This window comes from Lacerta agilis, chromosome 13 (assembly GCF_009819535.1).
Source record: "Lacerta agilis isolate rLacAgi1 chromosome 13, rLacAgi1.pri, whole genome shotgun sequence".
In the NCBI taxonomy this organism is placed as follows: domain Eukaryota; kingdom Metazoa; phylum Chordata; class Lepidosauria; order Squamata; family Lacertidae; genus Lacerta; species Lacerta agilis.
Window position 1 is genome coordinate 36,736,787 of NC_046324.1, and position 20,814 is coordinate 36,757,600.

The 20,814-nt window shown below is 39.8% G+C and overlaps 1 protein-coding gene across 3 annotated transcripts in view; it reads left to right on the forward strand.

The window, feature by feature from the left end:
- MRTFB (myocardin related transcription factor B) overlaps positions 1–20,814 on the forward strand; it is a 90,811-nt gene that overhangs the window by 62,414 nt on the left and 7,583 nt on the right. For all 3 annotated transcript variants that reach the window (XM_033166529.1, XM_033166528.1, XM_033166531.1), the window contains 9 exons: positions 2,009–2,074; positions 3,950–4,005; positions 5,214–5,289; positions 5,830–5,991; positions 8,282–8,460; positions 11,778–11,921; positions 15,263–15,510; positions 17,832–17,985; positions 19,310–20,335. In XM_033166529.1, the coding sequence (XP_033022420.1) occupies positions 2,009–2,074; positions 3,950–4,005; positions 5,214–5,289; positions 5,830–5,991; positions 8,282–8,460; positions 11,778–11,921; positions 15,263–15,510; positions 17,832–17,985; positions 19,310–20,335 (2,111 nt within the window). The remainder of the gene's footprint in view (positions 1–2,008; positions 2,075–3,949; positions 4,006–5,213; positions 5,290–5,829; positions 5,992–8,281; positions 8,461–11,777; positions 11,922–15,262; positions 15,511–17,831; positions 17,986–19,309; positions 20,336–20,814) is intronic.

Sequence of the window (20,814 nt, forward strand, 5' to 3'; positions counted from 1 at the left end):
ACACTTTGCACATTGAAAGTGTTTGTCATTCAAAAACAAACAATGTCCTAAAATTACAGTATTCAGTTACTTTTGACCATCTGGCAACTACTTTTGTTTTGTTTCCATTAAAAAAAAAAGTAGAATGGAAACTTCACTTCCTAAACATACATTCATAAGCTATCAAGAAAAAACAGGAGAATGCAATGTAGTTTATTATATATCTTTCCTATCTTAAATCTCTTTTCAAAAAACCTTCATTTGAAGAGAGAATGTATACATGCTTAGATTAATTGTTTGCTTAGATTCCCTTATCTCATATCAAGTCTCAAGGAGAAGTATTAAGATGTAATCATTTTGTTCTGACAACTAACTTTAAAAAGCACACACCAAGATCTACGGAACCAATTTATTTTTGGCCTGCAATTCTTGGACTAGGAACTAAGACCTATTGATACGCTTGCAGTCTAAAAGTTTGTACGGTAACTGCCTCCCACAGTGTGGTATCCAGCAGATGTTTTGGACTACAGCTCCCATCAGCCACAGGCAGTGTGAACATTGCTCTAGGTCCTAAGATGATGGGGAGTTGTAGTCCAACAACATCTGGAAGGCACCTTGTTGGGGAAGGCTGCTTTACAGGATCAGGTCCACTATGGCTAAGTTACTGATTTAAACCAGCCTGTAAATGTGTTGGTAGTCTAATTTGATTGCTGAGTGGAAATTTAAAAAGTAAACAAGGTTGCTGTGGCCCTGAAGGTGTGAACTAATTTTCAAAACAGAGAAACAGTCTTTTTCTTAAAACTCTGTGAGAGAAACTTATTGGCCTTTTGCCACACACATGACATTTTATATGTGACACATACACACAACTGTGGAGTTGTGATAACTGAGGAAGCCTGTAATGAGTTATGCCAACTCAGAAATATAAGAATTGAATAAGTAGGTGGAAAGTCAGTCATTCAGTTTGGACCAAAAGCAGATGTAAAAACACCCCCATTAAAAATGGATAACCAGAAACCTTACAATAGATCTTTAGCCTCTGCATGGTTCCCTGAGCATACAACAGAACATGTCAAACTTCCAGTGATAGTTCTTTAATAACAAACATATAGTGGGTTGGATTGAGTAATACCTTTTCCTGAGCCAGTGCATATGCATGGTAGAATGTGAAAATACATTTTCCTTTTTTGCCTATCCAGGCAGCCTTCCCTGCTTTCAGGCATTCATGCAGGAGCATAGTATTTGAGTAGGGCCACTATGTGTAAAAACCAGTCTGCACAATCCTGCACATGGATGATTCCTGGATTTTATCTGGGGTAGCACTATGCTTTGGGACTATTCACATAGGACTTCATGCTTGTAGGTTCTAATTAAATGTTACTGTATGGATGACTGAGGACACTGGAAAAGAGTTGGGTAGGGAATGAGATGATTGTGGTGGAGCGGGGTAAGGTCTGATCCCAGCCCAATTTGTATTAAGTGCTAAAATCACTCCTTACACTTGATTTTAGTAATCCTTTCAACCATCTTGACAGACTAGTGTTATAATCCCTGTATCGTAGATGCAGGGCTAAAAGAATAGTGCCGTCCCTTAAATCATTTAGTAAATTGGGTGAGATTTGATCTGGGGACTTCCCTGCACCAACAGCACCAGCTCCTAGGGAATTGATTGTAGATATGGACATTTACAAAGAGAAATCTTCCACAGATAATTTGCCTAGTGTCTTGGCAATATTCCACTACCATCAAAACACAATGCAATATAATAATGCATGAATTCAAGTTGAAATGCCTGTGCCACTCCACCATGGAAAGGAGCATATTCAGTCTGTGTTGATGCACCTACCGGTAAATCCTATGGAAAACAAGGGGTCGTAATGAAACATTAAGCTGTAGGGCTTAAGTCCAATTAATTTAGTGAGAATTATGTATTCCTCTAACTTTCTCTGGATTGCACCCATTGTACTTAGCTACTCATAAAACTGCGTTCCTGATTGTCAAATAATTATTCCCTTTTTTCTGTTGCCAGTACTTCAGCTAAGGCTACAGCAAAGGCGGACAAGAGAACAGCTGGTGGATCAGGGAATCATGCCACGTAAGACTAATTTTATTTTTTGCAGCTTGTGCAGCACTGAATTCTCAGACTTCTTGCTGAAGACAAAAGGAAATAGCTAATAATATTTATAACCCCCAGAAAACAAAGGGATAATAAAAATTATGTGCTCTCTCTCTCTCTCTCTCTCTCTCACACACACACACACACAAAATGTTTCACCTTTGTGGAATATGTCTACCATCTTTAAGTTTAGAAAAAAAACTGGGAAAATACAGATTTTTGTTTAAAACCAAGAATATACTTCATTGAAGTATTATGGATTAATTAGAAATTCAATGAATAATAAAATGATTTATTGTCACGTGTTTCTGTAATAGCTAATATTTTGCAATTAGGATGTCTGTATGTCAATTTAGAATTACTGCTTCAGAAGCAACTAAAAAACCTTTATTGCAGGCATGCACTGTTTCTAAAACATGATTCAGTTGGTCAGAACCCAAAGATACCTTCCACATGAGAAAGTTGTGTAACACATGTGGAAGTTACGATGGAAAACCTAATCATGGAACTGGGTGGGTTTGTGGTTTGAGAGGCTAGAACGAGGGGCTGGTTTTGTAAGGTTGCTGAGTGGCGGTTTGGGAAGAGGTGGCCCAAGGCAAGAGTCTGGGTTGCACTTTTTAGTAGACTGCTTGGGTCTGTTTCCACTGCACTTTCAATAAACCTTAAAGATATGAGCCTCTTAGGGTGTGTAGGAAATGGGCTTTTTGTTTGCATTTTTAGAAACATCATATGCACTTTGTTTGCTTCTAATTGTTTTATTTTAGCTTTGCTATCTTGTGATAAATTTCGAGAGTGTTTGCTTTCCATGGAGTTTGTTCCTATTTATGTCTTCTTAAAAACTTTTCCTTCATTTGTGTGTTTGTGAGTTGGATAGCTTATGTGTTTGGGTGGAGGAAGAGGTGGGTGAGGCGGGAGAAAAGAGATGCCCCAATCTGGACAGTCAGTGGCAAAGTGAGATGAGGCACAGGTAGATGAAGAGAAGATAATAGCAAGCAGTTAATTGTGGTCTGTGGCTTTTTCTGTTCTACCAACCTGTCCTCCAGGCTGGTAGTGCTGTTGCTGTATGCCAGGTTGGTCATTGCCATTCCTTATTTACAATTTGATTTTGAATGAAGGAGCTGACTTGGCATGTAGTACCATGATGTGAGTGTATGTGCTAGGTGAGACAGATTTCACTCAGTTTGTCCCCATGGTACTTGGTACAATATCAGTGTAGGCTGGGTAGATGACACTTTGAGTGCAAGTGACATACGTCTCATAGCCAAGACAAATGATGATAAAGGCATGTAATCTAGCCCACCATGTGGTGTTGGTGATATCAGCAAAGAAAGCTTACCTCATGCTCTAATGCAGTGGTACCTCGGGTTACATACGCTTCAGGTTACATACTCCGCTAACCCAGAAATAATGCTTCAGGTTAAGAACTTTGCTTCAGGATAAGAACAGAAATCGTGCTCTGGCCCCATTAGCTAAAGGGGTGCTTCAGGTTAAGAACAGTTTCAGGTTAAGAACGGACCTCCAGAACGAATTAACTACGTAACCAGAGGTACCACTGTACTTACCGGTATATAGAGGGAAATTAATGCAAGCACCTCATTTTTCTGCTCATGGTCCTTTAGATCCCAGTCAATATTAATGATGTCCATTGAACTTATTGGTTGATGTAGGTTTTATTATTATTAACAAAAGGCCCGTCATGACAGGTGGGGGAGGGCAACAAAGAGGAGGCCATATACTGTGGATCGAGTACATTCAATGTTAGTTGGTAGAAACAAATATCAAGGAGTATAAAGTATCTATCTTTACCAGTATGTTCTGATAGTTTCATGTCAGTCTTTTACTTCTCCATTGTAGCTTTGAAGAGCCCAGCTGCATTCCATGAGCAGATAAAGAGCTTGGAAAGAGCCAGGGTAAGGAATCAAGTTTAAACGTGTTGCTTCATTCTTCACATATATTTGCATTTGGAAAGGGTGAGATATGCAAGATATGTGAAACAAGATGAAACAAAACTAGATTATAATCTCTGGAACTAAATTTTGGGGTCATTTTTAATGAAATTTAAAGTGCTACAGTAACTAATACAAACAAGCCAAAAACAGGCAACAGTATGATTACTTATAATATCCTTCAGCCCTTTCCCCAGTCACCCTCATCTTCCACTGAATATAGATTTACAGTAGATAATCCCAGCTGAGATTCATTTTCTGCCCAAACAAACCACAATGATACAAAGCCAAGGGTTGTTCTTGGCTTACAAATTGTGGTTTGTCTGGTAGAAGCAAACCCAGAGCACTGGTTTGCATGTCACTTTAAGCCAAGGTTCATGATTTGTTACTCCTCGCCCAACAAAATGAGCATTAGTACACTGCTCATTCACAGTAAGCCATGGTTTATGGTTTACCATGATAGGTGCCAGTGTGTTTCATTGTAATACAATATAGGAGTCAATCATAGAGCAGCTTAAACTCAGTGCTGCTTAATGACATTCAGGGAGAAATGCTGACTTGTATTTCCTGTGGTAAGTGTGTTGCGTATTCACATTTAATCTGCTCAGTAGAAGTGGCCTTTAAAATGGGCAAACTGCACTATTGGGAAGTCATTATTGTATTTAAAAAATCAAACTGTTCAAAAACACCATAAAGTCTGGTGGTTGTAACTGCTGACTTGCTAGGAATCCTAAATTAGATTTATACCACATTTTGTTTACCAGCGTCACTATGTAGAGGAATAGGTTTTAAATACGTCATCTACAAAGAGTAAATTTGTATGAGTTGGATCTTGGATTGTAAAACGTGAAGGGGAGAAGTCTGCATTTTATCCCTTATTGTGTGAGTTGCCAAGAACCTGATGTTCTGTAGTATTCTCTAAATGATTTAATAATAAACATAAAACATAATCTTCTGATGCAAGGCAACATCTTACAAAACATTCTCAGATGGTTACTTTTTTCTATGACCAAAGAATTTCAATAATTTCCTCCAATGACAGCCATGCGGGACTGCAATAAAGACATGTACTCTGAAAGGCATTTCCCAAAAATGTTTCCTTAAAGTGAACTGTTTGGGGTGAATTGCCAGTAAATGTGGTATATTTAACATGCATGCGTTTTTTCCTTCAGACTGAAAATTTTCTGAAGCACAAGATACGCAGTAGACCTGATAGATCAGAGTTGGTCAGAATGCACATTCTTGAAGGTGAGGACCCTGATGTCATATTTTCTGGCTGAACAATTTAAAACGCTCAATGTGGCTTCAGAACTTGAATATATTCCAAACCTTTAGACAAAGCCAATGAATCTCCCTTGAAAAACTAATTATTAATATGTGTTGATAAAATCAAATTTACTCGATTTACATATTTAACAATCTTTGATTTAAGGTAAAGTGGATATTAGGGACGTTAACTGTGATGTGGTGTTTGTAGACCACTTAATAAATAATATTTATCTGCTTGTTTCAGAAATATGTACTTTGATTTCTGCTTCAAACACAGATGTAGCTGCAAAGATTGTACAGTGCCAGAAATGCATAGCTTGTGGTGAACTGTGCTAGCCATTTAAAAAGTTTGTCCTGTTCTATCTAATCTGAGGTCAGCAAATGCCCCTCTAGAAATGCATAAAAAATGTGATTTAGATGTTGACAATATGGTTGTAATATTAAAATCAAAACCAATGTTCATAAAAAAGGACTTGGAAATTGTATAGTTCTTTTTAAAATGTGTCCCCTTTCTTCCAGAGACCTTTGCGGAACCCTCTCTACAAGCAACTCAGATGAAACTGAAAAGAGCACGATTGGCAGATGATCTGAATGAAAAGATTGCTCAGAGGCCTGGTCCTATGGAACTTGTAGAAAAAAACATCCTTCCTGTAGACTCCAGTGTCAAAGAAGCAATTATAGGCAAGTAGGGAAGCTGTGACATCATCATCATCATCATCATTTATTTTTTATACCCCGCCCATCTGGCTGGGTTTCCCCAGCCACTCTGGGTGGCTCCGAACTGAATATTAAAAGCACAATACAGCATTAAACATTAAAAACTTCCCTAAACAGGGCTGCCTTCAGATGTCTTTTAAAAGTAAGATAGTTGCTGATTTCCTTGACATCTGATGGGAGGATGTTCCACAGGGCAGGCTCCACTATCGAGAAGGCCCTCTGCCTGGTTCCCCTGTAACCTCACTTCTCACAATGAGGGAACCACCAGAAGGCCCTCGGCGCTGGACATGAGTCTATTGATGCAGAAAAGAATGTGAAGTGAAAACCTGAGCCTTAAAGGACCTTCAAGTTATGAGGTTTTGAAAATATACATTTAAAAAGGTGCATTTGTGAAGCCATTTGTTGTAGAAGATCCAGATGGTTTTCCTCAAAATGCTTTTTTAATCATAATTTATTTATTTTAAATAATAATAATAATAATAATAATAATAATAATAATAATAATCAATTAAAAATAAAAATGTGTGCCCCATCCCTGAGACCATTCTATTCTAACTATCCAACCTCCAAAAATTTTAACACCTCTTGCGATGGTTTGACCCCTTTCCATTTTAACAGTACAAATTCTACAAATACCTTCCTCAAAATCATTTCTCCTGCATATTTCCCGTCTTAGCACATGTTAATTTATCATTAATAGCTATAGCTATCCAAATTTATTTATGTGAGTATAAATACCTGTGTTATGACTCACATATTTGTTTGTTCTGCTGGTGCTGTGGTTGTCATCAATGGAAATGCAAAGCATCTTTTTTTTTTTTGAAAAGACAATTATTAATTGATAAAGATTTGTCTTTCAGTGTCATCTGCTTCCTTTGTGAGGGATTGTTTGGTCCCTTTTCTTTCTCTGTGTCCCCTACAGTTGAAGGTGCTATATATCTGACACTCATTGGATAGTACCTATGACATCTTTAGTAATGTCACTAGTGGCACAACTCCTTTCCATGATATCCAAGCCATTTTGCGCACTTCAAAATTTTGAGAAGCATTTCTTACATCACCTAATTTTTTTTAAAAAAATTAAATACTCTGCACTCCTCTCCAGATCTGAAACACATATTTCCCTTATACTTCCCCCCTCCCCAAAAGCAAAACACATAGATGTAGTTATGTCCCACAGCAATGCTACCATTTGCCCCTTGTTCATTTTGTGGAAAAAGGATACTGACACCAGATCGGGGATTGTTCTATTGTAACACTAAAGGGGGAAATAGCAGTATATTAAAGGAATCCTAAGAGCATATTTAAATGTCTGCTTTGTGGAACTGTGGATCTTCAGTCAGTGCACATTTGAGCCCCACATTCTACATACTGCTACATAGGTCATTCAGACTATGTCACACTTGCACTTGAAAGAAAACAAGCTTGCTTTTTTAAGGTACACATGGCATTCTCCTCTACCCTGATTTTTGAATCTTTTTTCAATATGATAATAAGTAAGCCAGTTACTGCCTTCAAGAGTACTGCTTTGTCCTCATCCTCAACTACAGGAGAGGTTACCCCCCCTCCAGCTTTTCCTAGAACACATTCAGGTTAGTCTTTTTTATTACCCTCTCAGTTTTGTTCAGCTTAATATTTAACTTATGGCAGAAAGCATGTTTTGTTTTATGGAATAGTTGCACAGAATGTGCAGTGTAAATCAAATTTCTCAGTAGTAATTAGGAAAAAAATAGGAAAAAATGCAGCCAAACTAGACACGACAGGGCCATTGTTCCTGGGCTGCCAGTTTCTCTCATATAAAGCAGGGGGTGGAGGGCATGGAAGCGGGCTGCCAAATGCCCCCATACCTTGCTTCTACACAGTTTATTGCTCTGGGCACTTTTTTTTTTTACTTTTTTGACCTCAGTACTGAGTCAGAAATGGAGAAGATTACCTGGAGCTGAGAATACAGAAAACATGGAACCAAGGAAAGTTTAGCACCTCTCTGCCATGCACTCTTGTACTGTTAAAATCTCCAACCTGTTTTATGTGGAACTGGAGTAGACATTAAAACAAGTGTCCAATGCTGCTTTGTTTAGTTTGGCCCAAACTCATACAAAGAAGGCCTTCATACAAGAAGGTCTGTTGCTTGTGAAATGTCCACAGGTCTTCACCGAATGAGTGTTGGATACATGTCAAAAATAACAAGTAAATTGTTTCTGCATTATCATGGCATTAAAAGGTGATTTCCCACCCCCACCCCCTTTCATTTCAGCGGTTGGTCAGGAGAACTATCCTCAAGGATTAGATGAATCCTTTGATGAAGACAGCAGTGATGCTTTATCTCCAGATCAACCTGCTAGTCAGGAATCCCAGGGCTCGGCAGCATCCCCTGGTGAGCTCAAAACAAGAGAGGCACCATCTCCAGTCTTGCCAACCCCCACTACTAATCAGGTAAAGTGTCTTGATTCCATGCCATAACCTTAGTTATCGTCATATTTTGCTGTTAACCAAGCATTCTTAAGATATCCTTTCTCTATTTGATAAATGTCTGTTGTGTTTTATGAAAACCCTGAAGTTTTGGTGGGTAGAAAATGTTCATTACTTTAAGTAATTCTGTCGCATTTTTGTTAGATGCGTATGCTCAGCAGGTAGATTTCAAACTCTGCTCTGAAAAGCAGTAGAAAGTCTTCCCTGTCGTTATTCAATATGAGCTCCAACATGCATAATAGTCGGGGATTTCTATGCCAAGAAAAAACCCCGGAATCCGTATATTTTCCATAAAACTTACATATAGTGGCTTCCTTTGCATACTTTCTTTTTCCTTCCAAGCTTAATGACAATGAAGGGATTCTAGTGGGGAGGAAGTGTTAACTCTCACCTCTTCAGCCGTGACCACCCCCCTGAAATCCCCCCCTGCTGCAAATTGGCTTGGAAGAAGCCTTCTGTTGGCTTTAATAAAAGACTCCACTCCCCCCCCCCCAGCTTGGTTATTGTATGTGGTAGTGGTAGGATCTTTTGGGAGAGTGCGGCTGGGGAGGAAAGGCTAATTCCTGCCTCCCCAGGCTCAAAAATGTTGACAACCCCTGTGATATCTTGATGTCTATAGATGAAAGTGCTGGGCCTGTTTGATTCATCTAGAATAAATACACACAGCACTGTGGCCAGGAAATCTCTTAAATAAGTATCTGTTAACTATCCACACATTACATAGAATGGCAATAGCATATTTATTTTTAGATGCAATGTCTTTAAAACGTGATGTGGAAGATCATTTTGACTGGAAATGAATTCTCTTCTCCTTTTTCCAGTTGTACTTGGCTGAAAAATCTCCCTCTGTCTTTGGTGTCATAGCTGTTTCTTCTCTCTTCATGGTCTAGATATTTAACATTTCTTCATACGTGCAATCAAATATTTAGCCAGGAACATAAATTTCTTTTTGTTACAGTTAGTACAAAAATAAATTAGGTTCTTTTCCTTTTAAAAACTAAAAGCAGGATGAAAGAAGTGATTGCACAACACAAGGTGTTCCTTGCTATCGTGCTCTTCCCAACTAGTTTTAAAGTAACATTTAAGAACACTTTTATTCATTTAGTTCCATTGAGAAACATTTAAAGTATTTCATTTCTGGAAATTGTAGGTTATTCTTACAGAGGTTTTCTCTTGTGGTTAACGGTTTTTGTGTAAAATTGCTAAATCCAATCTTTACCATGCTCCCTTGAGACCAGACCAGATATTACACAATAGATTCATGTAACTATGTATGAATGATTGGATTTTAATTACAAGCAATTGCAGATGGATGGCAGTTTAAATGGAGGAATGGTACAGAGAGGGGCTGCTTAGTTCTCTTCTAGCCATTGGGGGAAAGATATGGATATAGACAGCTTGGGGCAGGGGTTGACTCGGAGCAGCAAAATAGCTTATAGGGGGAGGCACTGGTAAACTCTTGCACACATCTCCCTTGTGGTGTCCAGTTTATCTTTACATGAGATATGAATAATTTCATATCCTCTATCATTTGTATATGATTTAAGCAGTGTAATTACTTTTAAGTATTGGAGCAATGCAGCCTTGATCTGAATTTTCCCCTTACTGTTTTCTCCACACACACACACACACACACACACACACACACCAACTCAGGACTCCAAACTAACTTGGGGAAGAACCTGAACTGGCACTGAATAATAATAATAAAATGTTGGGGAGCTAATATTTAATTATGGTTAGTTTGGTCCACCATCTTGATTCAAAATGGTGTCTGGCACCCAAACATAGATGAAGACTGGTGATGATATTTCCAGAGGCATCCACATTTGTGCAGGTTGATGCCATTGTGCCAAATTGGGCAGCAAAACCTTCAAAGCTATCCAGATTGGCACAGGTTAGAACTGTCACACCAAAGTTTGTGAAGACCTGCCAAATGGTATGATGAAATCTTCAGAGGTGTCAAAAGTAGTGGACCCAACCTATGCCAAAAAAAGAGCAAAATCATGCCAGAGTGATGCTTTTATGTGCCATCTTGATTCAGAATGCTGTCGAGCATCCAAAGTTTTTTTTAAAAAAGAAACTCGCCCTTCTCCCAGAGAAAAAACAAGCAAACATGGTTCCAAAATAGAGACAACAATGATTCCCATTTTAAGTAATCCAAATCTTTATTATGTAACCAAAGGCCATCAGGACCAGGGCAAGAGCATAGTGGCTGCAGTCTTCACTCTGGGAACCCATGTTTTCTCCTTTGCACTAAGTCATGGTTTGGCTTAGCAAATGAGATCTGTATTTCCTTGCCTCTCTAACAGGAATTTTGTTCAGAATGCCTGCCACCCAGCCAGCCATTCCCTCCTCCAGCAGGCCATTCCATCCCCTTCCACCTCTCTTCTCCTTTTTCCATGTTTTCCCTTTTTCCAACTGATACTATGTCTGTGACTAATGAGCTTGCAGAATCCTTATAGGGCTGGGTTTCTTCGGGTGGAGGGTCAACTCCATCATCATGATCATGATCAAAATCATCATTATTTGTAGTTCTGCAAATAATGTTCCAGGGGTTTCCCCAAGCATTCTGATTCCTCCCTTTTTTCAATGATTTCATTTTGATTCCACTTCTATTGACAATCACTGCCTGAGTGCACAAGGAGAAGAAATGACAAATTGTCATTAATAACATTCCAAATATTTGTTAAATGCACTTTTGCAGGCTTAATTTTTTTGTTTAATTTTGCCAAATTAAAATTATTTTAAAATGTAATTCATGCAGCCAGTATGCTTGTAGCTGGTGAGTGCTGGGAACATTGTTTTCAGCAATCCTAGTGCTTTAACCTAGAGAAAGCTTGACAGCAGTGGGATAAATTGGAGGAACCAGACCCTGAGTGTGGAGGGAAACCCTGGCCACACTCAACAAAATGTTATCAACCTTTAGCGTGAATTTACTCTCTCTGACACGCTATTTCCAGTGACTTTTTCTTAAATTTGGATACTTTCAGTAGCAAAAGGAAGACACAAACCTTTTGGGGGGATGTTTAATTCTACAGGCCACCTAAAAAAATATTTTTTTGATTTTTCAAAATTATACTGGCCACTCTTGAGACATAAATGTATCTAGAGTAAAAGTTTCCTTTCATTGCTCTTCTTGACAAATTTTGGAGAATTTTGTGGCTCTAGTTCTTTTGGGGAATATGTGTGATGTAAATTCTCTTAGAAAAACCAATGCCTATGTTGAAAAAATGTTTGGGCAGTAGTTACTAATTTTCTTTTCTTTTCTTTATTATCAGTATCCCACATTAACACCATCACTACCTGAATTTCTGAAGCTGCCTGTCACTGATCAGCACACTACACGCTCTGCAGCTGCTGCTTCTCTTACCCCAAATACTGTGTTGGCAACAAAACTCAGCAGTGGGCCAACACTAATAAAGGTATGAGAAAACAGTCATGCTTGATTTGTTTGGCTTATTTACTCTAGTAACAAAGAAAAATCTCACAACAGGAGAGGTGAGAAAAATTGCCAGATTCTTGTACTAGTATTATGGATCTTGCAGGACAGACATTTGAAAAATGAAACAGCATAAGTAAAGATAACTTTGTATAAGTACAGGTGCCACTGAAGCCATCACAGAAGAGCACAAATCATGGCCAAGTTGTTATTTGGCTGATATGTTAATTTTAAGCACCACGTTTTTGACAGAATCCACTTCTGTACATTACAGTAGAAGGTACTTCTGAAGGAAAATAAGTGATGTAAAAATGTATGACATTTACAACATTCACTGAACAGTTATTTGTAGTTGGACTTATGGTGGGGTTTTTGTTTTGTTTTGCAAGTGTTGTGTTCCCAACACTGCATTTTCTGAGATGATGTGGGAGGAAGTAGGATATTGGCAAGGGATGTTCAGCCTTCCGTAAAACACACACACACCTACACATGAATTTCAGTGTCAATACAGATTTAGTATTGCTATCCCCAAGGTTTATTATTATGCCAGCTGGATTAGTGGCCTTCAGAGGATTGCAGGAAAGGACAACCCTCTGCCAGTTTCTATAAAATTGTTTTATAAGGCATTTCCCTCAGTCAAATAGACACTGGTGATGTCACCTATCAGCTAACCCAGCTTTTCCTGCAGTGGTTAGATTTTAAAGATCACATATCACCTAAAGCTGTGTAATGCAACAGATCTCTGACTTGTGAGGCAACTGTCCCTAAGAAGGGACAGGTAATTATTGAGAAGTAGGATAGTCGGATATGCCAATATTTGTGCCCTAACAAATACTAGCCAATGCTGCCTCTGCATCACATTTCCACCAACAGTTACTGCTCACCACTAGCATTTAGGAAGCCACAGACTGGAACGATCTAAGTTTGCTAGGCTTTGGAGAGTTTGCTTAGCAAAATAGTTAACAGCATAGGTTTAAGCGAACTGAACCTGCTAAGGGTATCTGGAAGATGCCACCAATATACACTGGCAGTTATTGAGGACAAGTGAGAACTTTGGATGGTTGTGAGCAGATGGAACTTGGTGCAGGGAATGTGTTGCATATGTAATGGGAGTCCCCATTTTCTCCACTCCAAGTGCTAGTTCAGAAATGCAGCTGGCGGATATATACCGGTAAGTTCAAATGTGTGTGGGAGCCTCTGTGCGTCATGAAACATGTGGACATATGGTTTCAACTTTGGAAGACTTGGGGAGGGGACTTTTGGATTTGGTTACCATAAATAGGAGACTAGTGTTTTTGATTAGGCTCTTGCACAGTGAATCTGTGCTATAGTTGTTTTTTAATTATTGATTGAAGCCAAGTCAGTTTGTTGCAGTGGTTGTGAGGAATTTCCTTAATAAAGTTCCTGTAACTGTAATACTGGCCTGTGATCTGCCGTTTTTGTTTATAAACATGGCCTGCAGCCCAAGGGGGAAAAAAAGTTGACTGTTACATTTGCTTTCTGTTCTCATTCATTCATGATTATTTGTTCCAAAGCTACAAATTATTACAGACTAGTAGGACAGTCTGCACATTCAAATTGCTAATTGTTATAATTGTGATGATTATGGCGTACAGCTGATGAGAACCCCAAATTAACAATTTAAACTTTGGGGTTTTCATCAGCTGTGCACCACAATCATCACAATTATAACAAGCAAAGACTTGACATATCTCGCTTTGCATGTCATGAGTATATCTCATATATTAAACTCCAGTAGCTAATGAAAACAATTGCTTACATAAATGGACTTCCAATTTTTCGAGTTTCACCTGTAGATGCAGTATCTGTCATTGGTACCTAAATAGAAACAATGCAACAAGAGAATCACAGCAAATGATGCAAGAAGAGAAGCACAACATGCACAATGACTGTTATGAACCCCTAAATCCCTTTGCCTATCCTTTTGCCTATCTATTGTGCTAAGGATGGAGAACCTGTCAACCTCTGGATTCTGCTGAACTCCAACTCCCACCAGCCCTAGATAGCACAGCTAATGGCTGGGGATGATGGGAGTTACAGTTCTGCAACATCCAAAGGGAGACAGGCTCCCCACCCCTGCTCTGTACAGTTCTCTGAATTAGACAACCTTTAATGAAGTTACAACTTAGGTTGGAATTAACAGTACAGTTTCTCTTCTTGACATATTTGGTAGAAACAAATGAACAAATTTGTGATCGGTGCAATTAATTCCTAAACATGCTGGGTAGATCACATTTGCCTGACAGAATATACAAGCACAGAATAGAATTGCCTTTTGTTTGCTAAAAGATAGTTGCACTATCCAGAAAAGGAGACTGGCAGCCATCTGTACATAGCCATTGTAGATGCAGAAGTGCATCTGAATAACCTCTCTGTTAGCATTTTGATGTTCCATTGGGCCTCATTGAAGTGACTGCTTGCATCTTTTGATTTGTATGGGGAAACAGCTGCTTATCTTGGGCCACCAGTTAATATAGTGATTGGTTGCCAGAAACTAAAGCTGGATTGGAGCCAATGTCATTTGTCATCAATGTATTATTATTATTATTATTATTATTATTATTATTATTATTATTATTATTATTTGTTTATTAAATTTATATACCATCCTCCATCTGACGATCACAGGGTGGTTTACTGCTGACCTAACTGGTATAGAGAGAAGTTTTGGGGTGGAGGGGGTAGTGTCTTACTTCACAGGTAACCAACACAATTTGAAAGGTTAGTCATTTTATTTAGGACTGCTTCAGACATAGTATGGTCCACCCTCTGCCAGCCAGATTTGACAGATGGGTGGGCCCTCCCATTTATCAATAAACTGACATTATATGACATCTGGTATATTCGATCGCACTGGAAAGCAGTGGGACTTGTATTCAGTGCTGAATTTAAACAGTGCCAACTGTAAATCCCATTGCAAAGGAACCTTTGGGAGTGCATGCTAAGCCGACTTGCATTCAGTGTTGTTTAAATTCTACACTGAATAGACAAGCCAGCATCCTAGTGCTCACTGCTAAAATCACACTGCTAAAATCACTCTTCCTTCTCATTTTTGTTTGGAGAGAAACAAATCACAAGCACTGGTTTTCATATAAACCTAAGCAAGCGTTCTTGGCTTCTTTGGATACAAAGAGCCATAAGCAAAAGGGAAATCACTATGTGTACCTTTGCAGAGTGACATCTTTGGGTTTAGCTGCACTGTTCTTACATGGCATTCTATTGCAAGGTGTAAAATAGCCCTTCCCTGAGCAGAAGGCAACCTTTAGCTCCAACTCATTGTTTATGTTGTCTGTCTGTGAATAGCAACCCCACTCCAAGAACCCAAGTGACAAACCTCGGAGCAAGAAAAGCAAAGAACCAAAGCCCAGAGTTAAGAAACTGAAGTACCATCAGTACATCCCACCTGATCAGAAAGGTGAGAAGAATGAGCCACAGATGGACTCCAACTATGCTCGCTTGCTGCAAGAACAACAGCTTTTTTTGCAACTGCAGATCCTGAGCCAACAGCAGCAGCACTACAACTACCAGACGATTCTTCCTGCACCACTCAAGTATGTGATGCTTTGTCAGTTTCCCCCCCTGTGTGGGAGAGGGGATGGTCTTTAATAAGACATATCAACTGCTGTGCTTGCTTTGGTGTTTTGGGGAGTGAGTAGGTTTCTGAACTACAGAAGAATTCTGTTGGAAACAATGGAATTGAGGAACACAGGACTTGTCTTCTATTTCTCCTGAAGGTTTTTGAAGCAAAGGAAACCTAGTTTGATAGGCAGGGGTTGCCATCCTCTTAAAAAAAAAAGCACACACACATCAAACTTGTTTTGTCTGGTTAAAGAGAGAGAGAAAACATAAAGCCCAATCATATGATCTGCTGTGCTAGGCAAAAATGGATGCATCAACAACCCCCAACCCTAGCACATTGCAGCAATTCAGTCCAGGACAACAGTGCTATTTAAAGCCTTGCACATCAGATGTACCGTATTTTTTGCTCCATAAGACGCACTTTTTTCCTCCTAAAAAGTAAGGGGAAATACCTGTGCGTCTTATGGAGCGAATGGTGGTCCCTGGAGCTGAATTGCCCAGGGGCCAAAAGCAAATTGTGCTTTTTATTTTACAAAGAGAAAAGGGAGTGTTGAAAGGACCCGCTCAGCAGCTGATCAGCAAGAGATCGGGAGAGAGATAAGAGTCCCGGCTCCCTTTCAGCCCCGCCCTCCTTTGTTGAATGTGCTGCAGAGGGAGGTTGTTTGTTTCCCCAGGACATGTGACTGGCTGATTAGATTATCTGTCTACAAACAGTAGAAATGGCTCCCTTTCCTTAGGATTTTTCAGAAATGTGAGTTAAACCCCATAAAAATGGGGCTTTTCCTCTTTGCTTTTCCCCCTTTGCAAAAGGAGCTTTGCTTTTCCCCCTTTGCAAAAAAAGCTGCAAAACCTTTAGCTGATCCTCAAAAAAAAAAAAAAAACCCTAGGGCTTTTCCCTTTGCAAAAACAGCAGCAAAACCTTTAGCTGATCCTCCAAAAAAATCAAACCCCAAAACCCCAGGGCTTTTCCCTTTGCAAAAAAAGCTGCAAAACTTTTAGCTGATCCTCAAAAACAAAACAAAAAACAAAACAAAACAGGGCTTTTAGAGGAGGAAAACCAGAAAAATATTTTTTTTCCTTGTTTCCTCCTCTAAAAATGAGGTGCGCCCTATGGTCCGGAGCGTCCTATGGAGCGAAAAATACGGTATATAGGATAGCAAAGGCAGGGTGGACATATGATGGTATAAAGCAAAGTTCTGGTCACATAGGAACAGCTCCTTGATCTTCACCACAAATGAGGTGCCAAATCCCATTATCCAAACAGACTAAGGACTAAACTAGATGGAGTGTTAATTGTGTGTTTACAATAATGTGTGCTTTCTGCAATGTATGTAGCGGCCTTCAGAGTATGGGGATGGGGGAGATTGCTCTTTCTCTCTCTGCTACAGCGTAGATAAAAATTGCCTTTCGAAAGCTGCTGTCTGTGTTATGGCCAAAAGCAGCTTCCACTGAAATGCATATTGAACCTGTGAAGAGGCAGTGTTGTTGTTGTTACCATGACAGGGGTAGAAGAGTTAAAATTCTTTTCCCCATCTCACGCAGCACCGAGGCTGTTCAGTCTTCCCCACTGTTACTGTGAGAGAAAAAAACTGTATGCTAATTACATGGGTGCAATTAACATCAAATCTTGTTTAGTCCAGATGATGCTTCCGAAGAGTAGGCTGTGACTGTTAATATGGAGCTAGCACTGTTGCAGGCAACAGGCCTTTGCAGACACCCATAGAAATGAGGCTTCCAGCCCTTACCATCAGAGACAAAGGGCTGGCTGTCTCTTATGCACACAGCATTTCATATTAAACATGTATTGTATAAGTAAGTATTAAATGCATTCTCAAGGATAGCTATTTTAGTGTCAAAAGATAGGCTTTCTGCTTCTCTGAGACATATACAGAAGTTATTATCCTGATAGAAACTGCCAGATTTCCCTTTTCTGGGAAGATCAAGGCCAGTTTGCATGTACTGCCCACCCCGTGAAATGTGAATTGTCTGGATTCACATTTCAGCTGAGCCAATGAGGAAGCAGTAAAAAGTGTTTTACAAATTTTATTTCAATACAAACTCCCTCCAGCATTTTTAAACAAAGGCCCTATTGTTACGCTTACAGAATAAAATACATTTTAAAATAACAAATGGTTTGGGCATTTTGCATTTCTAGTGCTATACTCTGACTTGTGTAGCATATATAAAATACTTCATAGTTAATTGGAAAATCACTTCACATTCAAGGCAATGCATATTACAATGAGGTCATAGAGAAAATGGTTGAAAGCTTCAATTCCTTTTTTTCTTAAAGGCCAGTGAGTGACAAACAGAGCAACACTGGGAATATACCACTGAATACTTTGAGCAATAGCACATCTTCTGCAGCAGCCAGCACTCCGAGACAGAACAATAATATTTCCAACAGAAAACCTGGGCCCCTGCCTCCTAGCTTGGATGATTTAAAGGTAAAAAAAAAGTATCATGCCACCATTTCAAAAGTGATTTTTGTTTGCTTCTTATGGTAGCAGTGCTTTCATGGGACTCCAAATGTTCCCAAATCATACCCTTCTCCCTTTACTCACCTTGTTCACTGGTAGTTGGCTTGGATTGCAGAGACCTGGGTTCAATTCACTGTTTTGCCATGAAGCTCACATGGTAATATTGGGCCACCCCCCACCTCTCACCCTAACCAACTCTCTGGGTGGTTGTGGAGGTAAATGTGTAGGAGTAGGAGTAGGAAGGATAGCATCTGTGGCTAATCTGGGCTCCTTGGAAGAAAAACAGGATAAAAATGTAGTAAATGATAATTCAGTTGCTTGCCTATGAATGATTCTTCATGCCTGCAAAGTTGCCTGCACCTGACAACAGCTTATATTAAAAATAATAATAAAGGTTACTTTGTAAGGTGCCATCGGGCTTGCCCATTAAGTGCAATGTTGCTGTCGGTTCTGCACACATAGGGAAGGGAATGTACATGGAGGTAGGTGATCAAGCAGCACAGTGAACATGAAAACCTTGTGCTTGCAGGAACTTCACTTGCACATTGTTGCTCCTTGTTTAATATTTTTCCACTCTTTGTCCAGGTCCTATTACTTCTTTGCATTGTTCTTTTCGTTGGTTTCCTCTCACTTCTCACCTTCGCTTCTACGTTTCGTGTCTCCCTGGTCTCTCTCCTCTATATCTATATTCTCTTCTATCTCTAAATGCTCCTTTCAGTTCATGCTCCATCTCAGAACACTTACTGTGCAGGTACTAGTCTTCTATTTCAACCTAAGATTAATCTCACTGTTCCTACCAGTGCCTTTTCCATTCTAGCTTCATATCACTGGAAAGTCCTTCTCTCTTACACATTTCTCTCTTGTGAAAGGACTGTAGCTTTGTATGCAAGAGGCCCTAGGCACAGTCTCTGGCATCTCCAGGTGGGGCTGGTAGAGACTTCCTGCCTGAAACCCCGTAGAGGTGCTGCCAGTCAGTGTAGGCAATACTGAGCTAGATGAACCAATGGTGTCATTCATTATAAAGCAGCGTCCTATGTTCTTTTTGATCTTTTTTCATTCAAGCACCTCTTAAGACACATGTGTTCAATTTGGCTTTTCCCAAGTCACCCTTTCCCTCTTTTACTTTTATTTCTTCCCTAATTTATTTTGTCTTTAGTAATTTTAGGCACCCTATAAGTCATAATATCTACTGTGTGCAGAAAAAAGCAATCTGTGTCAGAGTTATCCTGATACTAGTCGGCTTCTTTTTCACAAATGCTTCTTTTTCCCTTAAAAACAAAACAAAACTCAGGTAGCTGAACTGAAAATGGAGCTCAAGATAAGAGGATTGCCAGTGTCTGGAACTAAAATGGATCTTATTGAGCGTTTGAAACCCTATCAGGATCTTAACAATAATTCTATCAATGCTAGTCATACAGCGGCAGTTGCTCCTTCCACTAATTGTACCAGCCAGCCTGGAGAAATAACTGCCGTATTCCCTGTTGCTACATTAAACAAGCCAATAGCTAGCTCAGTTTCCAGCTTTTCTTCAGAAACAACATCTGGTGGAACTGGCAGCAAATCAACACCTATGGAATGCATCAACTCCCCTTTGCCCATTTCCCCGTCTCCTTCAGAGCCGTCCAGTCTCAGCACGGATGACACTAACATGGCAGATACTTTGACGGAAATCATGACCGTGATGTCTCCATCACAGTTCCCAAATGCATCACCTCCTCTTCGAGCTACCACAAATGAGGACAGTCACAGCAGTGGAAGCATGTTCAGCATGGAGCTTGATGCAGCAGAAAAGGACCGTAAGCTTCAGGAAAAAGAGAAGCAGATTGAAGAGCTCAAAAGAAAACTGGAGCAAGAGCAGAAACTCGTGGAAGTGCTGAAAATGCAACTTGAAGTTGAAAAGCGGGTTCAGCAGCAGCAACCCCAAGCCTCAGCTAATATTACACTGACTTTGAACCAGAAGCATATTGGTCATGATGTCAAAGAGGAAGGCACTTTAGCAGATTGCTCTGATGCAAAACAACCTGTATCTGAAGCCAACCATTCTTTAGGACAGCCAGTATCAGTGGATGTCCAGAACCTAGTTGCCAAAAAGGCTGTTGTTATCAAACAGGAGGTACCTTTGGCCAAAGCTGAACCACAAAATGTCATATCTCAGTTTTATGTAAGTTCGCAGAGACAGCCACAAACTGCTGTTGTTACCCAGCCTCAAGCTCTACTTACTGCACAAGGAACAGCACAGCTGCTACTGCCACTCTCTCTCCAGGGTCCAAATTCTGCCACTTCAATGCAACTACCTGTGGGCAGTATCCAGGTACAGGTACGAAAGGTTCCTCCATTTTGAGTTATTTGTCATTGTCATGTACAGTCTGATAGTTATGGGGAATTTTCTTCATGTGACTTCAATGACTATTTTATCTATTATGGTTTGTTATGGATGTTGAGGGTCATCAGGGGAACCCTGTTCACCTCACAGAGCTACAGTTCCCAGATTGGTTTAACAGCCAGTTCCTTTCACCAGGGAACTCTGGGAAATGTAGCTCTCTGAAGGGAGTAGGGGTCTCCTGACTATTCTCAGACCCCTTAAACTACAGTTCCCAAGATCTTTTGGAGGAACTCATGACAGTTTCAAGCTGTACAATAGTGCTTTAAACTTATATTGCAGGTGGATCCTGCACTGGCCATAGGATCTAATGTAAATGGATTAAAAAGTCATACCAGTTATTAGATTGGGGCTCTGGATTAGGCCTCTGGTACCAGTGCAAGGGGGATTTACTGTGAGTTGCTGCTTCAGCAAAG